The sequence below is a fragment of the Aedes aegypti genome, unplaced genomic scaffold, assembly GCF_002204515.2.
Source record: "Aedes aegypti strain LVP_AGWG unplaced genomic scaffold, AaegL5.0 Primary Assembly AGWG_AaegL5_hic_scaff_741_PBJ_arrow, whole genome shotgun sequence".
NCBI classification, from domain to species: domain Eukaryota; kingdom Metazoa; phylum Arthropoda; class Insecta; order Diptera; family Culicidae; genus Aedes; species Aedes aegypti.
Genome location: NW_018736429.1, coordinates 1 through 22,255, shown reverse-complemented (window position 1 = coordinate 22,255; position 22,255 = coordinate 1). Strand labels below are relative to the sequence as shown.

At 45.4% G+C, this 22,255-nt stretch overlaps 8 protein-coding genes across 8 annotated transcripts; 4 read left to right on the top strand and 4 right to left on the bottom strand.

Annotated features, from left to right (window-relative positions):
- Nucleotides 1–535: 535 nt before the first annotated feature.
- Nucleotides 536–2,914, bottom strand: LOC110681351 (histone H4). Its single transcript, XM_021857100.1, has one exon. It carries the CDS (start codon nt 2,656–2,658, stop codon nt 2,347–2,349), a length of 312 nt encoding a protein of 103 aa, XP_021712792.1. The 5' UTR covers nt 2,659–2,914; the 3' UTR covers nt 536–2,346.
- Nucleotides 2,887–3,351, top strand: LOC5578466 (histone H3). Its single transcript, XM_001656939.2, has one exon. The coding sequence runs from the start codon at nt 2,915–2,917 to the stop codon at nt 3,323–3,325; it is 411 nt and encodes a 136-aa protein (XP_001656989.1). The 5' UTR covers nt 2,887–2,914; the 3' UTR covers nt 3,326–3,351.
- A 795-nt stretch (nt 3,352–4,146) lies between these two features.
- Nucleotides 4,147–4,796, bottom strand: LOC110681347 (histone H2A). The gene has a single exon (XM_021857096.1). It carries the CDS (start codon nt 4,695–4,697, stop codon nt 4,323–4,325), a length of 375 nt encoding a protein of 124 aa, XP_021712788.1. The 5' UTR covers nt 4,698–4,796; the 3' UTR covers nt 4,147–4,322.
- A 78-nt stretch (nt 4,797–4,874) lies between these two features.
- Nucleotides 4,875–5,410, top strand: LOC110681349 (histone H2B). Its single transcript, XM_021857098.1, has one exon. It carries the CDS (start codon nt 4,979–4,981, stop codon nt 5,351–5,353), a length of 375 nt encoding a protein of 124 aa, XP_021712790.1. The 5' UTR covers nt 4,875–4,978; the 3' UTR covers nt 5,354–5,410.
- Nucleotides 5,411–14,709: 9,299 nt separating this feature from the next.
- Nucleotides 14,710–15,553, top strand: LOC110681344 (histone H1B-like). The gene has a single exon (XM_021857092.1). The coding sequence runs from the start codon at nt 14,770–14,772 to the stop codon at nt 15,448–15,450; it is 681 nt and encodes a 226-aa protein (XP_021712784.1). The 5' UTR covers nt 14,710–14,769; the 3' UTR covers nt 15,451–15,553.
- A 1,857-nt stretch (nt 15,554–17,410) lies between these two features.
- LOC110681350 (histone H4) lies at nt 17,411–19,538 on the bottom strand. Its single transcript, XM_021857099.1, has one exon. It carries the CDS (start codon nt 19,280–19,282, stop codon nt 18,971–18,973), a length of 312 nt encoding a protein of 103 aa, XP_021712791.1. The 5' UTR covers nt 19,283–19,538; the 3' UTR covers nt 17,411–18,970.
- A 1,109-nt stretch (nt 19,539–20,647) lies between these two features.
- On the bottom strand, nt 20,648–21,402 carry LOC110681346 (histone H2A). Its single transcript, XM_021857095.1, has one exon. It carries the CDS (start codon nt 21,300–21,302, stop codon nt 20,928–20,930), a length of 375 nt encoding a protein of 124 aa, XP_021712787.1. The 5' UTR covers nt 21,303–21,402; the 3' UTR covers nt 20,648–20,927.
- Nucleotides 21,403–21,580: 178 nt separating this feature from the next.
- Nucleotides 21,581–21,957, top strand: LOC5578472 (histone H2B). The gene is made up of 2 exons (XM_021857090.1): nt 21,581–21,773; nt 21,890–21,957. The coding sequence occupies exons 1-2, from the start codon at nt 21,581–21,583 to the stop codon at nt 21,955–21,957; spliced, it is 261 nt and encodes an 86-aa protein (XP_021712782.1).
- Nucleotides 21,958–22,255: the final 298 nt, after the last annotated feature.

The window sequence follows — 22,255 nt, the reverse complement described above, 5'->3', positions numbered from 1 at the left end:
TACGGGGCGTTGTTAGAGTGTGAAAAATCAAAACTGGAAGACCCAACATTGGAATAGAAGGGAAGGTTGTTCGCAATTAAAAGAGGCAAAGCATAGGCACAAATGACATAAGTTATACACATGACTGCCAAACTGTCTCAAGCGCCCACAAGTTCACTAAAAGCCGTCCCCATACTATGAGACCGAAAACACTCATATTGTCAACAACAACAGTCACCCCACAGTTATGGATAGCACTCTGATATGGATCAGAGTTGGATTAAAACGGGAATATCTCATCAAACAGAGTTGCAATTACGCAGAACACATTTTACCTACGTGAGCCATAAATCTGTGCAACATCGCAATCAATTATAAAATGCTCGATCATATTTTTTCCGACCGTATTCCCACAAACGTTGATTCATAACTGTGGGGCATTGAAACCCGTACCACAGTTATGGATCATTTATTTTAATCATGTCTTGTTCAGAAAAGTGACCCTTAGTTGATCCATAACTGTGGGGTGACTGTAGTTGCGATTGCACCTTCCGTATTTTTTTTTTTTTTTTTTTTTTTTATGAGCCATACTGTACGCGCGTCGATTTGCCGTTGAAAACCATACCATACCATAGATTCCGAAAGAAACGCCAAAAAGTATGCTTTCAGTAACATACCGTTCACTTACCCAGCAGATAAAGTGCTGTTGTAGTGTTTTGATCCACTACATACATGGACCCACCTCTCTCACTGATCCCCATCTTCGGGACTATCGAAATGCAGTTTTGAATGAGGAAAACCGTGTTCTTCTAGACTTTATCAGGTTTCTCAGCTGAGGTAACCGTTACAAACTTAATCATACCGCAAGGCGGGGTAACTTTGGTAGTTTTGTGGAGTATAATCTGATTATTCCTGCACACTGTAGAAAACATTTTTATCTTAAATTTTGCCGTCGAAAGTTGGCATTACCGTAAAACGGGGTAACTTTGATAGTGCGTGACCCACAACATACTGAACGAAATAACAAAGTTTCTGTCAATCAGTTAAGCAAACCGAATGCAGAAGTAAAGAGTATTAGTATGACACTTCGCGTCAAAGCTATTTTCGTTGGAATCAAGTAAATTTGAGAATTTATATGCAAATATTAAAAATTTATAAGATTTTCCCATTTTTTAAAAGCTCACAAACAATCTGTTCTACGATCACTATTCGATGAAGCCATAATGAGTTCGTCACTTGTCCTTGACAGCCTAGTTGTAGTAGAACATGAATTCGGACTCAAATCTCTTAGCGAATACCATGCTTACATGGTGCTTTGTGATTGCACAGATCACTCGAGTTAGTTTTCGCGCGTTTCCGAAGTAATTTTGCACCACAATCTGGGTGTGTTAACGATGTGGATGACGACGTTGGAAGCGGTTTGTGGGTGCTCAGTCGAAAACGGATTATCAACTGGTTTCATAGTTTTGTTTAAGATGAGTGAAATATGATGACACACATTCATTATATACAATCAATCACTGCACGGTGGTATGCGCCAGATGCTCAACAACGCATACCGAAAAAAATGAAGTTAAGCAAAACAAGCAAAAACGGAATGGTACAGTTATGCAGAATCAGCACGAACGATTGCTACCTGACAATGAAGTCCGGGTAGGAGATGCATGCACGTGAGTGGTATGAAGCTAGATGGAACTTGTGTGGATAGTTGAAGGCGTCAAAACGAACGATTTAGGTAGTAACTGTTTCTTGAGATTTCGCCGAGCTGGTTATCGTATTCGCCCTGCTAATACAGCGTAAACTTGGAAAACAGGAATAAACTTATCTGAACTCTTGAGCAACAACAAAACACACAGCCTGATGGCTACGAATGACACGGGTAGGAGATGCATGCCCAACAACAACAGTTATGCAGAATCAGCACGAACGATTGCTACCTGGCAATGAAGTCCGGGTAGGAGATGCATGCACGTGAGTGGTATGAAGCTAGATGGAACTTGTGTGGATAGTTGAAGGCGTCAAAACGAACGATTTAGGTAGTAACTGTTTCTTGAGATTTCGTCGAGCTGCTAATCGTATTCGCTCTGCTAATACAGCGTAAACTTGGAAAACAGGAATAAACTTATCTGAACTCTAGAGCAACAACAAAACACACAGCCTGATGGCTACGAATGAAACGGAGAATGTGTCGGGAGGAGGGGTTTACGAGTCGTTCATGACGGCAATCAAAAACTTGCTTGTTGGATACATAACACCGTACGATGGCAGACTGCTATTAGTAATTGAATTTTGACCTGATAACTCTTTTGGGAATGTGTTTGGTGGCCCTGAAAAGGGCCGTTTTGAGAGCGGAAATATGGATACGATTTAACCTCCGAAACCGTACAGAGTACGTCCCTGACGCTTCAGAGCGTAGACAACATCCATGGCGGTTACGGTTTTACGCTTGGCGTGTTCAGTGTAGGTAACAGCATCACGAATGACATTTTCCAGGAATACCTTCAGCACTCCACGGGTTTCCTCGTAGATAAGACCAGAGATACGCTTGACTCCACCACGACGAGCCAAACGACGGATGGCGGGCTTGGTGATACCCTGGATGTTATCACGCAAAACCTTGCGATGACGCTTAGCGCCTCCTTTTCCTAGTCCTTTGCCTCCCTTACCACGGCCAGTCATTTTGTATGTTTAGTTCGGTGTTCGACTACGGTTGTAATGAAACTGATGCCTTCCGCTGGCGGACTGCCACTTTTATACCCGCACGAGGGGTGCTTTCTTCTTGCCATTCTTGCTTTTCCTATTCTTTCGGGGCTTCTGATTGGTTGCCTGCGTCGAAACAAGCATATAAAAGTAGACGTCGAGTTTTCGACCCTCATTATTTCGCCTCGTTTCAACGCATTCGTTTGGATTGTAAAACAAACTTCACCATCATACAATGGCTCGTACCAAGCAGACTGCCCGTAAGTCTACTGGAGGAAAGGCTCCTCGCAAGCAGCTGGCTACCAAAGCCGCTCGCAAGAGCGCCCCGGCTACCGGAGGAGTCAAGAAGCCCCATCGTTATCGGCCAGGAACCGTCGCTCTGCGTGAAATCCGTCGCTATCAGAAGTCAACTGAGCTGCTGATCCGCAAGCTGCCCTTCCAGCGCCTGGTTCGTGAAATTGCTCAGGACTTCAAGACTGACCTGCGCTTCCAGAGCTCGGCTGTCATGGCCCTACAGGAAGCTAGCGAGGCCTATCTGGTCGGTCTTTTCGAAGATACCAACCTGTGCGCCATCCACGCCAAGCGTGTCACTATCATGCCCAAGGACATTCAGCTGGCTCGCCGTATCCGTGGAGAACGTGCCTAAATTTGGTCTACGTTAGTTACCATTCTAAAAACGGCCCTTTTCAGGGCCACTACCACATTCCACAAAAGAGTTATCAGGAATTATTCCCTCGGAATAACTGACGAAGTCAACTTATTCCCATATTTTCGCTAAATCTAGACTAACTCTTGGCGCATTTCGGCTAAAATACACCATTCGACTTCCAACATCTTCGTATCTCTCGCTATCGTGAAAGAGCCAATGAATCGGTTACATTACGCTACGCCTAGCCTACGCTAGCCAATTAATCGGTTACATTACATTACGCCATTATTGTTTTTAACGGCAGGGCAGACTGAACGACGCAGGTAACGACATATGTGTTCCGTTTGTATCGAGTGCACAAGTCGGTAGGCAAAATGACAATGAAACGGCTTCAGCATCAGCCGTGATTTCTCTACCCATATTTCAAACTTCTACCCCTTTATGGCAAACGATGGAGGATGTGGTGTGTGAGGATGCTCGATATTCACCTAGAAAACTTAACTCAAAGCCCACCTTTGATAATGACAAACTAACACTGCTGGCATGTTTCCACCAGCAAAACAGCACACAATCTAGGTGGAAGTTGAGAATAACATTCCTCGTAACTTAACTCTAAGCACACCTTTGTTTATGACAAACTAATAACATTCCTGTGACTTAACTCTAAGCGCACCTTTGTTTATGACAAACTAACACTACTGGGATGTTTTTTTCCACCAGCAAAACAGCACACAATCCAGATGCAAGCAGCAGTGGTTGGTGCTAAACGAATGCGATTGGTAGCACCACCAACGACGGCGAGTGGCTGACGTGCTGTGTGCCGATAGTAGTTGGATATTATTTGCAATTGACACCTAGACGTACTTATACAATAGTTTACTTTACACCAAATACATAATTTCGAACAACTCTCTAGCGGTAGAACGAATATTGTCGTCCTGAAAAGGACGGTTTTGGTTTGATGCGCACGGTCTTCAGTCGAGCGGGAAGTAATTTAGGCCTTCTTTTCGGTTTTCTTGGGCAACAGAACAGCCTGAATGTTTGGCAACACACCACCCTGTGCAATGGTAACGCCAGACAGCAGTTTGTTCAATTCCTCATCGTTACGGATGGCCAACTGCAGATGACGGGGAATGATTCTGGTCTTCTTGTTATCACGAGCAGCGTTTCCCGCCAATTCCAGAACTTCAGCAGCCAGATATTCCATGACGGCAGCCAAGTAGACTGGAGCGCCAGCACCAACTCGCTCGGCGTAGTTGCCCTTCCTGAGCAGACGGTGGATACGACCGACCGGGAACTGCAATCCTGCCCGGTTGGAACGGGACTTTGCCTTTCCCTTAACTTTGCCTCCTTTGCCGCGGCCAGACATTATGAGATAGTAGGTTTGAGTTTAACTAACAGAGAAACGTTTACAAAGCGTACGTAAACTGTACTGATGGGGAATCGCCAGAACGAGGGTTATTTTATACATGCGCAGCACTGCGATGTACCAATACCAGGGAGGTAGAAGTGGAAACATCGAAACAGCAAACAAATCGAAGGGGCGTAGCGGTGCTCTCTATTCTACGAGTATAAAAGATAAACCGCTCCGGTCGAACGGCATCAGTTTCTGTTTCCCTTTGGATCGAAAACAACGTCAAACCTATAGCGATGGCACCGAAAACCAGTGGAAAGGCCGCGAAGAAATCCGGCAAGGCCCAGAAGAACATTGTCAAGGGCGACAAGAAGAAGAAGAAGCAGCGCAGGAAGGAGAGCTATGCCATCTACATCTACAAGGTGTTGAAGCAAGTCCATCCCGACACTGGCGTTTCTTCAAAGGCTATGAGCATCATGAACAGCTTCGTCAACGACATCTTTGAACGTATTGCCGCCGAAGCCTCCCGTCTTGCTCACTACAACAAGCGCTCGACAATCACTTCCCGCGAAATTCAAACCGCCGTCCGTCTTCTGCTTCCAGGAGAATTGGCTAAGCATGCTGTTTCCGAAGGCACCAAGGCCGTCACCAAGTACACCAGCTCCAAGTAAATGACGACCGACATCGAATAATCGCAGCAAACCAAAAGGCCCTTTTCAGGGCCACTATTTCAATCATAGAAAAGAGTTAAATTCGGAAAAAATGACCCTTCGCAGCGACTGTAATACTCAATAGCTAAACCGACTGTTTCGTAATGGCGAACATCATACCACCCCATCGTAGTTTGCTTACATGATTCAATGTCAAATTGATCCCCCGACTACTTGTTACCAACCTTTGGTTGTTTCAAAATATCTACTTGGACCTCTATGCTTTGCAAAAAGCCTGACTGAACTGACAATACTTACCGAATAGTGCAATGACGCCCTAAACTCAACCTGTATGATTTGCTGCCTACTTTCAGGTATCGCACAGAGAGAAAATAATATCATTATGAGTGAAACGGTCTGCCTTCTCGTATCAGACAGCAGCAAAGCAATATATCGATCTAGCCTAGTAGCAAAAGTAACATATTCAACAAAGTGAGTGAGCATTAGCCCATTACGTTAGAATCTCAAATCACGCCAAAGTACGTGAACTTAATTTCAATCTTTTAAAATATGAACCATGGAGCTCATGCTACGCTCATGGACGGCGCCGTTTGTGCTAGTGGTGAAGGTAGGGCATTAAATTTTCCCTATTGAGGTGTCCTTGTTCTCCGTACCGGAGCGGGTTCCACCAGGCCTAACGACAGACATTATATATCAGTACTCAGATCTTCAAGGCTGACGAGCAATCAATCAGTTCTACAAATAATCAACAACTGCAGCAACTTTCGGCTGCATCCCGAAAACGATTCTTAAACCGGAAACGTATAGGTGCCGTATGTACACGTACATTGTTTGGTGCTCACGCGTTTTTCGGTTTCACATTTCGGGGATCGATTACCAAAGCTTCTTTTAATTTCTTGCTTACATGGAATTAACAGTAATGAAACCGACAGAAAGTTTAATTAACCAAACTACAACAAACGCGGCACTGACCTAACGCGTTGATTCTTATTCAGGGCTATGCATGTCCTACAGACTCGCACTGGCAGCGATGTTCTTGCGGGGTGTGCTGTCTGATATTACAGATTGTATTTTATTGTAGCGAGTCTGCAGTTATAAATTTCAACATAAACCAAAATCTTAACTAAACATTCACTGTTGCCGACACTGGCAGCACTGGGAATTTGAATTGCGAATCGACCCACAAAGGCCCCCGGTTGGACTTAACACGCAGCGACTGACAATGACCGTGCGCAAGGCTCGATGCGTGCAAAATGTCAAGATAAGGGGAGAGTGATAATTTGCGAGTCATGTAAACAGCAGCAGTTGAACGGAAGAAATTTGTGCTATATTATTGAATTTTTGAATATCCTATCGGGTCGATTGATTGTACTTGATTACTAGCTTGCTCTGTAAGTTGAACATATTCTCGCTGCACAATTTGAATATTGAATTATCATAGGTTTGTTTCTTAAATAGATTAGCTTAGTATCCTCAGGAGTTACCATCCTTTTGTCTGCGGTCGCAAGAGAACGATATTACAATCGTAGGTTCTAACCTATTCATATAGATATATGCTTAAGATTAAAACATGATCCCCCCAATTTAGAAGAACTTCTCTATAAGGAAACACGTATTAAGATTGTTGGAGTAGAAATAACTAAGGAGACCAGTTGTGAGTAGCAATGAATTCGATAAAGTACACCATTTAATAAACGCTATTTCCAGCTTAAAGAACTCGGCACAGAACAACACCAGTGCAGCTTCTGTTAAGAGGTCCGAAATCTCCCAACAATAAGCTTTAAGAACTGCTTCGATCACCAACGAGAAAGGAAGGATGCCGGAAACAGATTTGTTCGACTGCAAACTATGTCGGAGGTCGAACAACGTAGATGATATGGTCTTCTGTGCGGCGTGCCAGGAGTGGTACCACTACCAGTGCGTGGGAGTAACCTCAGCGGTGGCCAACGAAAGTTGGATGTGTGCACGATGCGCGGCTTTACCGTCGTCCACACGGATTGGCGAGCTTTACGGAAGTGATCCGCTATTCCCGGCCACTATCGTTACTGTATCGTCAGTGAAGGCCACCGAATCATCGTCGATCGTAGCTTCAACCTCTTCAGTGGTATCGCTTGCAGCTAGCGCTGGATTACCACTGGCAGCAACTGCAGCATCTCCAATTACGTCTTCTACTGCAGCTTCTGGTCCAGTTCCGCCTGCAATCGCTGGACCATCCGGCTGGCTACCTACAACGACGACGGCTATAAGCGCTACTAACTATGGCCAATCACTGCTGACGGATCAGGCACGAGCGAGTCTACAATGGGTACAAGAGCATCGAGCATTCCTTGAGCGGCAAATGGAGGAGAGTCATAAGAAGGAGTTAGAGAGGAAGAAGGCCATGCTAGGGCAACTCGCGAACAATGCCATGCAAGGCGTTATAACGGAAGCGACATCGAATAACCTTAATGAGCAATCCGCTGCGGTTGGGACCAGTAACGTTGGAGGCTGGCTGGGGAGAATGATCGGCGAGATGGAAAATCTGTCGCTCACACCAGCGAGCACGGAGACAAGGATGACAGCACCGTCGGTATCCGTACTCAACAACAGCTCCACACCAACAACTGTGGGTTCTGCTGACCGAAGCGTATTCGATCCATCCTTATCGTCGCTGCTTCTTGGAGTGCCTAGTATTATGTCCAGAGCTTCCACAAACTCCTTTCCTTCAGGTCAGTACACTACAATGCCGTCTGTTCCTTCATATTGTTACCCGCAGCCGGTCCGAGATCCCTCTCAACAATTCGGTGCGTTCCCAATTAGCACGATTCCTACTATGAGTCTGAGCAACGCTAATTTGACGAACGTGGTAACTGCCTGTCCAACCGTTCCCATTCCATCGATTCCGCAGGGGCCGGTTTATGGTGGGTTGTCAGTGAATGCAAGTATACCCAGAATGGAACCATTTCCCCATTCCTCACAAGGTTCCTTGGGTGGGCATCCTTGGGTTAACGTACCTCAAGCTCCTCAATTGCCTCAAACGTCCCCATTTTCCGTTGTCCCAACGCAGCAACAATTGTTAGCGCGACAAGTCATGCCGAGGGATCTTCCTCTGTTTCGGGGGGATCCGGAAGATTGGCCGCTATTCTTTAGTGCATACACTAATTCGACGGCTGCATGTGGCTACACCAATGTGGAGAATTTGGCCCGACTTCAGCGTGCGCTTCAAGGTAAGGCCTTCGAGGCAGTAAAGAGCCGTTTGCTGCTTCCGGCTTGCGTCCCACAAGTCATGTCTACTTTGTACATGCTGTACGGAAGACCGGAACTGATCATCCAAACATTACTGGAAAAGGTTCGTGATACTCCCGCTCCAAAATCAGATAGGTTGGAGACATTGATTACTTTCGGAATGGCGGTACAGAATTTATGTGACCACATCGAGGCAACGGGGCAAGTTGCGCACATGTGCAACCCCGTCTTACTGCGAGAGTTGGTCGACAAGATTCCGGCACAACAACGTTTAAACTGGGCATTGTATAAGCAACAGTTCACGGGAGTAGATTTACGCACATTCGCTGGCTTTATGTCTATGTTAGTGTCAGCTGCTTCGGACGTCACCGTTACATCGGATTCCAAGCAATCGCGATCGGGCCGTGGAGAGCGTGGAAAAGATAAGAATTTCCTCAATGCTCATGCCGTAAGTGAAAAGGATTCGAAACCGTTTAAGCAAGAAGAGGAGTTACACAAAACAGACGTCAAGGAAGTGTTGTGTTTGACCTGTAACGGGCGTAACCATAAGGTGAAGGACTGTGCAACGTTCAAAAGATGGGACCCGGATACCCGCTGGAAGGCGATTCAAGATCATCATTTGTGTCGCATTTGCCTAGGCAAACACGGACGGCGTCCTTGTAAGCTACAAGTTATTTGCGGACTAGATGGGTGCCAGCAGCGACACCATCAGTTACTGCACTCCAGCAGTCAGAAACTTCTACCCCCAGCTAAAGAAGGCCAAAAAGCTGTTAAGCAGAGCGATAACCCTGGAGAGAGGCTTAATGCGCACCATGCTACAAAAAAATCTACACTATTTCGAATCCTTCCCGTAAAGCTATTTTGGAAGGGGAAATCTGTAGAAACCTTTGCGTTTTTGGATGACGGATCGGAGATGACTCTAGTGGAAGAGTCGATTGCAGAACGGTTAGGCATCGATGATGGTGAACCACTCCCCCTTTGCTTAACTTGGACTAGCAATGTGACTCGCCAGGAACCAGATTCTCAACGTGTTTGTCTGGAAATTTCCGGAGAAGGCAAAAGCGAAAAGTTTTCCCTGAAGGACGCAAGAACAGTTTCTAGCCTAAACCTTCCGAACCAAACGCTGAAGTACGGTGAACTAGCCCGACGATATACGTACCTTCGTGGTCTTCCAGTAACCAGCTATGAATCAGCCACACCTGGCATTCTGATTGGCTCAAACAATGCTAGCCTGACCGCAACGCTAAGCCTGCGTGAGGGTCAACTAGGTGACCCTTTGGCCAGCAAGACTCGACTCGGTTGGTCGATATACGGGTATACGGCTGAAGGAGAAAAGGCAATGAACTTCACGCTACATGTTTGCGAATGTCGACGAGAATGTCAAGCTGGTGAAGATCTGCACGATCTCGTCAAACAGTACTTCACGGTCGAGAGCGTCGGAGTTTCAGCGGACAAGGGGCCGGAATCGCAGGAGGACAAACGCGCCCGCCAGATTTTAGAAGAAACCACGAAGCGCATCGCAAACAGATTCGAGATAGGACTGCTCTGGCGCCATGACCTTGTGGAATTTCCCAACAGTTTTCCCATGGCAATGCGTCGTTTGGAATGCTTCGAGCGAAGGATGAAAAGGGATCCGGAGCTGCGAACAAGCGTACAGCAACAGATTAGCGAATATGTTGAAAGCAACTATATCCACGAGGTAACGCGGGATGAAATGGAGTCTACAGACCCTCGAAGGGTATGGTATTTGCCGCTAGGCGCCGTGAGAAATCCGAAAAAGCCGGGCAAGACTAGGCTAGTTTGGGATGCTGCTGCCAAGGTAGGGGGTGTGTCTTTTAACTCCATGCTGCTCAAAGGACCCGACTTGCTGACACCTTTGGCTTCAGTGCTATGCAAATTTCGGGAAAGGCCGGTAGCAGTTAGCGGAGATCTGAAGCAAATGTTTCACCAGTTCAGAATCCGCCAACAAGATGCTCACAGTCAGCGGTTCCTCTACCGGGAGCACCCATCACAACCGGTTAAAATATTCGTGATGGACGTCGGTACCTTTGGGGCCACATGCTCTCCCTGCCAAGCCCAATACATTAAAAATCGTAACGCGAAGGAACACGAAGTAGAATTTCCCAAAGCAGCGGAAGCTATCGTGGAGAAACACTACGTCGATGATTACCTCGACAGTTTCGACACGGAAGCGGAGGCAATCAAGGTTGCTCTTGAAGTGAAGGAAGTGCACTCCAGAGGAGGATTTGAGATCCGGAATTGGCATTCCAACTCAGACGCCCTTCTGCGACGGGTCGGGGAACCCAGGGGAATTCAACCGAAGGCCATCAGCATCGATTTGGAAAGCGAAGCGGAAAGAGTTCTAGGCCTCCTATGGTTGCCGGAGGAAGATTCTATTGCATTTGCTACTGACCTGCAACTAGAAGGTATTATACCGACAAAGCGAAACATCCTACGTTGTGTCATGAGCCTGTTCGACTCACAAGGTATCTTGTCACACGTAACGATACAAGGACGTATGATCATTCAGGACACCTGGCGCAAACAGACGCAATGGGACGACGAAGTCGTTGAAGCAGTCCGTATGCGCTGGCTTCGATGGACGGAGCTGTTTAGGAAGGTCGGTCGAATGAGACTCCACAGAGCCTACTTTCCAGGATACACTGCGACTGAGATTGGTGCAGTAGAGCTGCACGTTTTCACGGATGCGAGTGAGGAAGCATACGCATGTACGGCATACTTTCGGGTAGTTATAATGGGAAATGTGTATGTTACGCTGGTGATGGCCAAGGCAAAAGTAGCACCTTTGAAGTCTTTATCAGTACCTCGCCTGGAGCTGATGGGAGCACTGCTGGGAGCAAGGTTAGCCAAAGCAGTGAAAGAATACCACACACTTCCAATATGCCGGCGAGTTATGTGGACAGACTCGAAGACAACGCTGGCGTGGATTCAATCACAACATCATCGCTACCGACAGTTTGTGGCTTTCCGAGTGGGAGAGATCTTGAGCAAGACAGAAGCCGCCGAATGGAGATACGTTCCCACGCAACATAATCCAGCCGATGATGCAACCAAGTGGGGAAAGGGTCCTAGCACGGATGTGATGTCCCGATGGTTCCGCGGACCCGACTTCCTCTATAAGCCAGAAATAGAGTGGCCGGAGCAAAGATCGACGCAGTCGCAGGAGACGGATGAAGAATTGAGGCCCTGCATGGTACACCAACAGAAACTATTTGAGGATATCTACAAGATCTGTAATTTTTCGAAGTGGGAACGCTTACTTAGAACAGTCGCATACGTTCACCGTTACATTGACAACTGCAAGCTTAAGAGGAAGAAAGAGAAGCTGACCATGGGGCATCTGCAGCAGAAAGAGTTGCAAAAGGCAGAGAATAGCCTGTGGCGCACAGTACAGTCATCAGCGTACCCAGATGAGATCGCTGCCCTAAAGCAAGGAAACGGGATCTCGAAGAAGGATATCGATAAGACTAGTCCAGTATATAAACTCTCGCCGTTCTTAGATGAGCACGGGGTCATGCGAGTAGACAGTCGTATCGGAGCAGTCCCATACGTTACGTACGACTTCAAGTTTCCGATCATCCTGCCACGAAACCATCAACTTACCAAGCTTGTCATCGACTGGTATCATCGTCGATATCTACACGCTAATCACGCAACGGTACAAAATGAAGTTCATCAACGCTTCCACGTCTCCAATCTTCGCTCCGCGATACGTCAAGTCACAAAGGAATGCCAGGCTTGTAAGATCGCCAAAACAGTACCAACCATACCAAGGATGGCTCCTCTTCCAGAGTCACGTCTAGCAGCCAAGGAACGGCCGTTCTCCTACGTCGGGCTGGATTATTTCGGACCTATACAGGTTCGTATAGGGCGTAGTTGTGTAAAACGATGGGTCGCGCTGTTTACGTGCCTCACTGTTAGAGCCGTGCACTTGGAGGTGGCTCATTCCCTGTCTACGGAGTCTTGCAAGATGGCAATTCGTCGGTTTGTGGCGCGTCGTGGATCACCTGTCGAAATTCGATCGGATAATGGCACCAATTTTCAGGGGGCCAGTCGTGAACTGCGAGATCAGATTGGGGTGATTGGTCAGAAACTGGCGGAAACCTTTACAAATACGAATACACGATGGGTTTTCAACCCACCCTCTGCGCCGCACTTTGGAGGTTCATGGGAACGACTTGTAAGATCCGTCAAAGTCGCACTCGGTTCACTGTGCGGTAATCGAAACCCGGACGATGAGACTTTGTTAACGGTCCTGGCGGAGGCCGAGTCTATAGTTAACTCTAGACCGTTAACCACCATCCCTCTAGAAAGCGTTAGCCAGGAGGCGCTAACGCCGAATCATTTTATCCTGCTAAGCTCGAGCGGAGTTGTGCAACCTTCAACAAAACTGGCAGAACCGACAAAAGTAACGCGGACCAACTGGAACATGGCTAGACAGCTAGTGGACCAATTTTGGCGGCGATGGATCAGTGAATATCTGCCGACTATAGCTCTAAGAAGCAAATGGTTTGGCGAAGCTGCGAAACTGAAAGTAAACGATCTTGTGCTAATCGTGGATGAAGGTCAACGTAACGGGTGGATGAGAGGTCGGGTAGTAGCTGTGATTCCGGGAGCTGATGGCCGAATTCGCCAAGCCATGGTCCAGACTACCAAAGGATTGTTCCGGCGCCCGATGACTAAGTTGGCAGTACTCCAGGTGCAAGGCGATAGTAACACAGAAGCGGTAGGCAGACCGGAAGTGCGTTACGGGTCGGGGGATGTTGCCGACACTGGCAGCACTGGGAATTTGAATTGCGAATCGACCCACAAAGGCCCCCGGTTGGACTTAACACGCAGCGACTGACAATGACCGTGCGCAAGGCTCGATGCGTGCAAAATGTCAAGATAAGGGGAGAGTGATAATTTGCGAGTCATGTAAACAGCAGCAGTTGAACGGAAGAAATTTGTGCTATATTATTGAATTTTTGAATATCCTATCGGGTCGATTGATTGTACTTGATTACTAGCTTGCTCTGTAAGTTGAACATATTCTCGCTGCACAATTTGAATATTGAATTATCATAGGTTTGTTTCTTAAATAGATTAGCTTAGTATCCTCAGGAGTTACCATCCTTTTGTCTGCGGTCGCAAGAGAACGATATTACAATCGTAGGTTCTAACCTATTCATATAGATATATGCTTAAGATTAAAACATGATCCCCCCAATTTAGAAGAACTTCTCTATAAGGAAACACGTATTAAGATTGTTGGAGTAGAAATAACTAAGGAGACCAGTTGTGAGTAGCAATGAATTCGATAAAGTACACCATTTAATAAACGCTATTTCCAGCTTAAAGAACTCGGCACAGAACAACACCAGTGCAGCTTCTGTTAAGAGGTCCGAAATCTCCCAACATTCACTATCCTGTGCAGTGCGGTGGCATCGATGGCTAAGGCAACGCATTTGTTGAAATTGGACAATCAACGGTGGGTATATCTCAAGCGGGTGAGAGTTGCTTTGTTTTTAAACGATTATGAGTTACATGACTATTTTGTTTACAGATTAAAATAAAATTGATTGATTGACATTTTTATCGAGCCCATGTTGTGGGTATGGTTTATGGAAAACCATCAAATTAACATTGTTAAAAGTTTACTTAAACCAAACCCACGAACATCGCCCGTCAGCACTGGGAATGACTTTGTTTGAGACCTGTTATGAGCCATAAGGTAACGGATTTTTCATAATATATGAATGTAAACGCAAAGAGCGACTATTGATGTTTCTAAATTCATTACCGGCAAGCATGATAGCATTGTTTCAATAGTTGCTATTAATTGTTTTATCTAGCGAAGCCACACCATATGAAGCACGAGTGCCATTACGACATGTTTACGTGGTACTTTTCTCAATGCCAGCCCAGTGTAGCGGTAATGGGCTGCTAGCGAGATTCATATACTCGCCAGACGGACATACTAAAATGTAAATATGTTTAGTGAAGAACGGAAAACTGAGTTTTAGAAAGATGTTACCAAAAAAATATACAATATTTCACGAACAGTCATTCAGTGGACGACCATGTCTGCATCCCTAACACAGACATCTCTTCCGAACACCGTACTGTTGCCAGATTTGTCTTCATTCGTTTACTCTAACGTGTAAGCATTACTATTTCTGCCTTTCAAAATGTCTGAAGTCGCCGCTGAAGCCGCTGCCGCAGCCCCTGCTGTCTCGCCAGCCAAGGCCAAGAAGCCAAGGGCCCCTAAGGGACAGGGCAAGCCAAAGAAGCCATCGACCCATCCCCCGGTGAACGATATGGTGGTTGCTGCTATCAAAACCCTGAAGGAACGGAACGGATCCTCCTTGCAGGCCATCAAGAAGTACATTGCTGCCAACTACAAATGCGATGTCGCCAAGCTTGCCCCATTCCTGAAGAAGGCGCTGAAGAATGGTGTCGAAAAGGGCAAGTTTGTCCAAACCAAGGGAACTGGTGCCTCCGGATCGTTCAAACTGAAGGCTGATGCTAAGAAGGCCGCCGGTGAAAAGAAAACAAAGAAGGCCGGTGAGAAGAAACCCAAGAAGGCTGCCGGAGAGAAGAAGAAGGCTGCCAAGAAACCAGCTGGAGAGAAGAAGGCCAAGAAGCCAGCCGGCGAAAAGAAAGCCAAGAAGCCAGCTGCAGCGAAGAAAGCCAAAGCTGCCGGTGCAAAGGCTGCCAAAAAGGCCGGAGGTGTAAAGAAGGCTGCTGCCCCGAAGCAAAAGGCCACCAAACCTTCGAAGACCGCCGCAAAGAAGCCAAAGACCCCAAAACCGAAGAAGGCTGCCCCAGCCAAGAAAGCTGCCGCAAAGAAGACCGCTGCCAAAAAGTAAAGTTAGCAACTTTCGGAAGCACCCGCAACTGTACTGTGAAACAGTATTCATTATCCAATCAGTCCTTTTCAGGACTACCAATGAAGATCATATCAAAGAGTTACTACTAAGAATATTCCTTTTACCGTACGATCGATGATTTTCTCAAGGCGAATCTCAAGGTGAAGAGCACACATCTAGACAGTCTTTCAAGCTGATACCTTGACCGATTGGTCACTCGATAATCAATCGAACAATTTGTTTTCAACTTGAATTTCTGAAATTATGCTCTTGCTTGACGATTTGAGGTGTTGCTTCGTTCGTTTTTTTTTTCTTTTTTTTTTTCAATAATGAACAACGCACTGATCTCGAACTGCAAAAGGGCCAGGCAGAGAGGTAGGTCCAGTCCCAACCAGTAGAGAAAAAAAAAATAATAAATAAATAAAAAATAAAACAAAAATACCAATCTTGGGTAAATGGTATTCAAAATTCCAAATCTTGGGTAAATGGTATTCAAAATCTACTTACATGCTAACTCCAAGGATGTACGCAGCCCATTTTTAACACAAAATAATAGCCAATTTCCTTATCGTGTATCTCGGGGGTTTTCCTTTTCGAGGTAATACAAACTGTTGCTGATGGTGTGTCTCATGCTTCTTTGCTGGAAAGCATAACTATCACTGTTCTATCCACATTGGCGGAGCTCAGCATCGCTTCCGATGGAACGGTTGCTTCTATTTTTCACTGATCACTTTATGCGTTTAAGGAAGCAGGATCCATAATTGTTTTTCGATCATTCAAACCCGTAGCCGTTAAGGCGAAGCAGGCCGTCGTTGAAATTTGTACGCGTCGTTAATGATTGTTGCTAATTCATCTCACGATTTCGAATCGAAGAAAATCAGTTGAAAAAGTATCAGCATACTTTATGCATGTTAGCGCGTACAGTGATTCTTTTTCAAGTCAATATAAACTATCACGACTGAGTTTTATCACTTTGAAATGCATGCTGAAAAGTCATCATTGTTGCCAAAACGAATGACGGGCCTTAAGAAGTTTTGCATTATAATGTGTTTTGTTTTAGAATGATATTCACAGTATAACATTCGTAATATTCCGTTTCGAATGAACGACATCCAAATGATAAGAAAAATGAACCATTCACAATGGATTTTTTTTTTCTTTATTCTTTATTTCTTTATTCAGGAAAAGATAGTTTTACGCTGTTTATAAATATGAGTTTATTGTTAAATTTTATTGTGGCTGATCGACAAATGCCTAATGGTTCGATGTGTTGTTGTATGCTGGGGAGTTCCGTTTCTAATAACCAAAATTCAAAGTAAAATATACAAATAAAGGCACACTACGCATAGAGGAATTTAATTCATTCATCGTTATTCGGTTATTAGGTCAGTGGATTCTGAAATTGGGCGAAATGGATGCGGATAATACGGGGCGTTGTTAGAGTGTGAAAAATCAAAACTGGAAGACCCAACATTGGAATAGAAGGGAAGGTTGTTCGCAATTAAAAGAGGCAAAGCATAGGCACAAATGACATAAGTTATACACATGACTGCCAAACTGTCTCAAGCGCCCACAAGTTCACTAAAAGCCGTCCCCATACTATGAGACCGAAAACACTCATATTGTCAACAACAACAGTCACCCCACAGTTATGGATAGCACTCTGATATGGATCAGAGTTGGATTAAAACGGGAATATCTCATCAAACAGAGTTGCAATTACGCAGAACACATTTTACCTACGTGAGCCATAAATCTGTGCAACATCGCAATCAATTATAAAATGCTCGATCATATTTTTTCCGACCGTATTCCCACAAACGTTGATTCATAACTGTGGGGCATTGAAACCCGTACCACAGTTATGGATCATTTATTTTAATCATGTCTTGTTCAGAAAAGTGACCCTTAGTTGATCCATAACTGTGGGGTGACTGTAGTTGCGATTGCACCTTCCGTATTTTTTTTTTTTTTTTTTTTTTTTTTTTTTTTTTTTTTTTTTTTTTTTTTTTTTTTTTTTTTTTTTTTTTTTTTATGAGCCATACTGTACGCGCGTCGATTTGCCGTTGAAAACCATACCATACCATAGATTCCGAAAGAAACGCCAAAAAGTATGCTTTCAGTAACATACCGTTCACTTACCCAGCAGATAAAGTGCTGTTGTAGTGTTTTGATCCACTACATACATGGACCCACCTCTCTCACTGATCCCCATCTTCGGGACTATCGAAATGCAGTTTTGAATGAGGAAAACCGTGTTCTTCTAGACTTTATCAGGTTTCTCAGCTGAGGTAACCGTTACAAACTTAATCATACCGCAAGGCGGGGTAACTTTGGTAGTTTTGTGGAGTATAATCTGATTATTCCTGCACACTGTAGAAAACATTTTTATCTTAAATTTTGCCGTCGAAAGTTGGCATTACCGTAAAACGGGGTAACTTTGATAGTGCGTGACCCACAACATACTGAACGAAATAACAAAGTTTCTGTCAATCAGTTAAGCAAACCGAATGCAGAAGTAAAGAGTATTAGTATGACACTTCGCGTCAAAGCTATTTTCGTTGGAATCAAGTAAATTTGAGAATTTATATGCAAATATTAAAAATTTATAAGATTTTCCCATTTTTTAAAAGCTCACAAACAATCTGTTCTACGATCACTATTCGATGAAGCCATAATGAGTTCGTCACTTGTCCTTGACAGCCTAGTTGTAGTAGAACATGAATTCGGACTCAAATCTCTTAGCGAATACCATGCTTACATGGTGCTTTGTGATTGCACAGATCACTCGAGTTAGTTTTCGCGCGTTTCCGAAGTAATTTTGCACCACAATCTGGGTGTGTTAACGATGTGGATGACGACGTTGGAAGCGGTTTGTGGGTGCTCAGTCGAAAACGGATTATCAACTGGTTTCATAGTTTTGTTTAAGATGAGTGAAATATGATGACACACATTCATTATATACAATCAATCACTGCACGGTGGTATGCGCCAGATGCTCAACAACGCATACCGAAAAAAATGAAGTTAAGCAAAACAAGCAAAAACGGAATGGTACAGTTATGCAGAATCAGCACGAACGATTGCTACCTGACAATGAAGTCCGGGTAGGAGATGCATGCACGTGAGTGGTATGAAGCTAGATGGAACTTGTGTGGATAGTTGAAGGCGTCAAAACGAACGATTTAGGTAGTAACTGTTTCTTGAGATTTCGTCGAGCTGCTAATCGTATTCGCTCTGCTAATACAGCGTAAACTTGGAAAACAGGAATAAACTTATCTGAACTCTAGAGCAACAACAAAACACACAGCCTGATGGCTACGAATGAAACGGAGAATGTGTCGGGAGGAGGGGTTTACGAGTCGTTCATGACGGCAATCAAAAACTTGCTTGTTGGATACATAACACCGTACGATGGCAGACTGCTATTAGTAATTGAATTTTGACCTGATAACTCTTTTGGGAATGTGTTTGGTGGCCCTGAAAAGGGCCGTTTTGAGAGCGGAAATATGGATACGATTTAACCTCCGAAACCGTACAGAGTACGTCCCTGACGCTTCAGAGCGTAGACAACATCCATGGCGGTTACGGTTTTACGCTTGGCGTGTTCAGTGTAGGTAACAGCATCACGAATGACATTTTCCAGGAATACCTTCAGCACTCCACGGGTTTCCTCGTAGATAAGACCAGAGATACGCTTGACTCCACCACGACGAGCCAAACGACGGATGGCGGGCTTGGTGATACCCTGGATGTTATCACGCAAAACCTTGCGATGACGCTTAGCGCCTCCTTTTCCTAGTCCTTTGCCTCCCTTACCACGGCCAGTCATTTTGTATGTTTAGTTCGGTGTTCGACTACGGTTGTAATGAAACTGATGCCTTCCGCTGGCGGACTGCCACTTTTATACCCGCACGAGGGGTGCTTTCTTCTTGCCATTCTTGCTTTTCCTATTCTTTCGGGGCTTCTGATTGGTTGCCTGCGTCGAAACAAGCATATAAAAGTAGACGTCGAGTTTTCGACCCTCATTATTTCGCCTCGTTTCAACGCATTCGTTTGGATTGTAAAACAAACTTCACCATCATACAATGGCTCGTACCAAGCAGACTGCCCGTAAGTCTACTGGAGGAAAGGCTCCTCGCAAGCAGCTGGCTACCAAAGCCGCTCGCAAGAGCGCCCCGGCTACCGGAGGAGTCAAGAAGCCCCATCGTTATCGGCCAGGAACCGTCGCTCTGCGTGAAATCCGTCGCTATCAGAAGTCAACTGAGCTGCTGATCCGCAAGCTGCCCTTCCAGCGCCTGGTTCGTGAAATTGCTCAGGACTTCAAGACTGACCTGCGCTTCCAGAGCTCGGCTGTCATGGCCCTATCTGGTCGGTCTTTTCGAAGATACCAACCTGTGCGCCATCCACGCCAAGCGTGTCACTATCATGCCCAAGGACATTCAGCTGGCTCGCCGTATCCGTGGAGAACGTGCCTAAATTTGGTCTACGTTAGTTACCATTCTAAAAAACGGCCCTTTTCAGGGCCACTACCACATTCCACAAAAGAGTTATCAGGAATTATTCCCTCGGAATAACTGACGAAGTCAACTTATTCCCATATTTTCGCTAAATCTAGACTAACTCTTGGCGCATTTCGGCTAAAATACACCATTCGACTTCCAACATCTTCGTATCTCTCGCTATCGTGAAAGAGCCAATGAATCGGTTACATTACGCTACGCCTAGCCTACGCTAGCCAATTAATCGGTTACATTACATTACGCCATTATTGTTTTTAACGGCAGGGCAGACTGAACGACGCAGGTAACGACATATGTGTTCCGTTTGTATCGAGTGCACAAGTCGGTAGGCAAAATGACAATGAAACGGCTTCAGCATCAGCCGTGATTTCTCTACCCATATTTCAAACTTCTACCCCTTTATGGCAAACGATGGAGGATGTGGTGTGTGAGGATGCTCGATATTCACCTAGAAAACTTAACTCAAAGCCCACCTTTGATAATGACAAACTAACACTGCTGGCATGTTTCCACCAGCAAAACAGCACACAATCTAGGTGGAAGTTGAGAATAACATTCCTCGTAACTTAACTCTAAGCACACCTTTGTTTATGACAAACTAATAACATTCCTGTGACTTAACTCTAAGCGCACCTTTGTTTATGACAAACTAACACTACTGGGATGTTTTTTTCCACCAGCAAAACAGCACACAATCCAGATGCAAGCAGCAGTGGTTGGTGCTAAACGAATGCGATTGGTAGCACCACCAACGACGGCGAGTGGCTGACGTGCTGTGTGCCGATAGTAGTTGGATATTATTTGCAATTGACACCTAGACGTACTTATACAATAGTTTACTTTACACCAAATACATAATTTCGAACAACTCTCTAGCGGTAGAACGAATATTGTCGTCCTGAAAAGGACGGTTTTGGTTTGATGCGCACGGTCTTCAGTCGAGCGGGAAGTAATTTAGGCCTTCTTTTCGGTTTTCTTGGGCAACAGAACAGCCTGAATGTTTGGCAACACACCACCCTGTGCAATGGTAACGCCAGACAGCAGTTTGTTCAATTCCTCATCGTTACGGATGGCCAACTGCAGATGACGGGGAATGATTCTGGTCTTCTTGTTATCACGAGCAGCGTTTCCCGCCAATTCCAGAACTTCAGCAGCCAGATATTCCATGACGGCAGCCAAGTAGACTGGAGCGCCAGCACCAACTCGCTCGGCGTAGTTGCCCTTCCTGAGCAGACGGTGGATACGACCGACCGGGAACTGCAATCCTGCCCGGTTGGAACGGGACTTTGCCTTTCCCTTAACTTTGCCTCCTTTGCCGCGGCCAGACATTATGAGATAGTAGGTTTGAGTTTAACTAACAGAGAAACGTTTACAAAGCGTACGTAAACTGTACTGATGGGGAATCGCCAGAACGAGGGTTATTTTATACATGCGCAGCACTGCGATGTACCAATACCAGGAGGTAGAAGTGGAAACATCGAAACAGCAAACAAATCGAAGGGGCGTAGCGGTGCTCTCATTCTACGAGTATAAAAGATAAACCGCTCCGTCGAACGGCATCAGTTTCTGTTTCCCTTTGGATCGAAAACAACGTCAAACCTATAGCGATGGCACCGAAAACCAGTGGAAAGGCCGCGAAGAAATCCGGCAAGGCCAGAAGAACATTGTCAAGGGCCGACAAGAAGAAGAAGAAGCAGCGCAGGAAGGAGAGCTATGCCATCTACATCTACAAGGTGTTGAAGCAAGTCCATCCCGACACTGGGCGTTTCTTCAAAGGCTATGAGCATCATGAACAGCTTCGTCAACGACATCTTTGAACGTATTGCGCCGAAGCCTCCCGTCTTGCTCACTACAACAAGCGCTCGACAATCACTTCCCGCGAAATTTCAAAACCGCCGTCCGTCTTCTGCTTCCAGGAGAATTGGCTAAGCATGCTGTTTCCGAAGGCACCAAGGCCGTCACCAAGTACACCAGCTCCAAGTAAATGACGACCGACATCGAATAATCGCAGCAAACCAAAAGGCCTTTTCAGGGCCACTATTTCAATATAGAAAAGAGTTAAATTCGGAAAAAAATGACCTTCGCAGCGACTGTAATACTCAATAGCCTAACCGACTGTTTCGTAATGGCGAACATCATTACCACCCATCGTAGTTTGCTTACATGATTCAATGTCAAATTGATCCCCCGACTACTTGTTACCAACCTTTGGTTGTTTCAAAATATCTACTTGGACCTCTATGCTTTGCAAAAAGCCTGACTGAACTGACAATACTTACCGA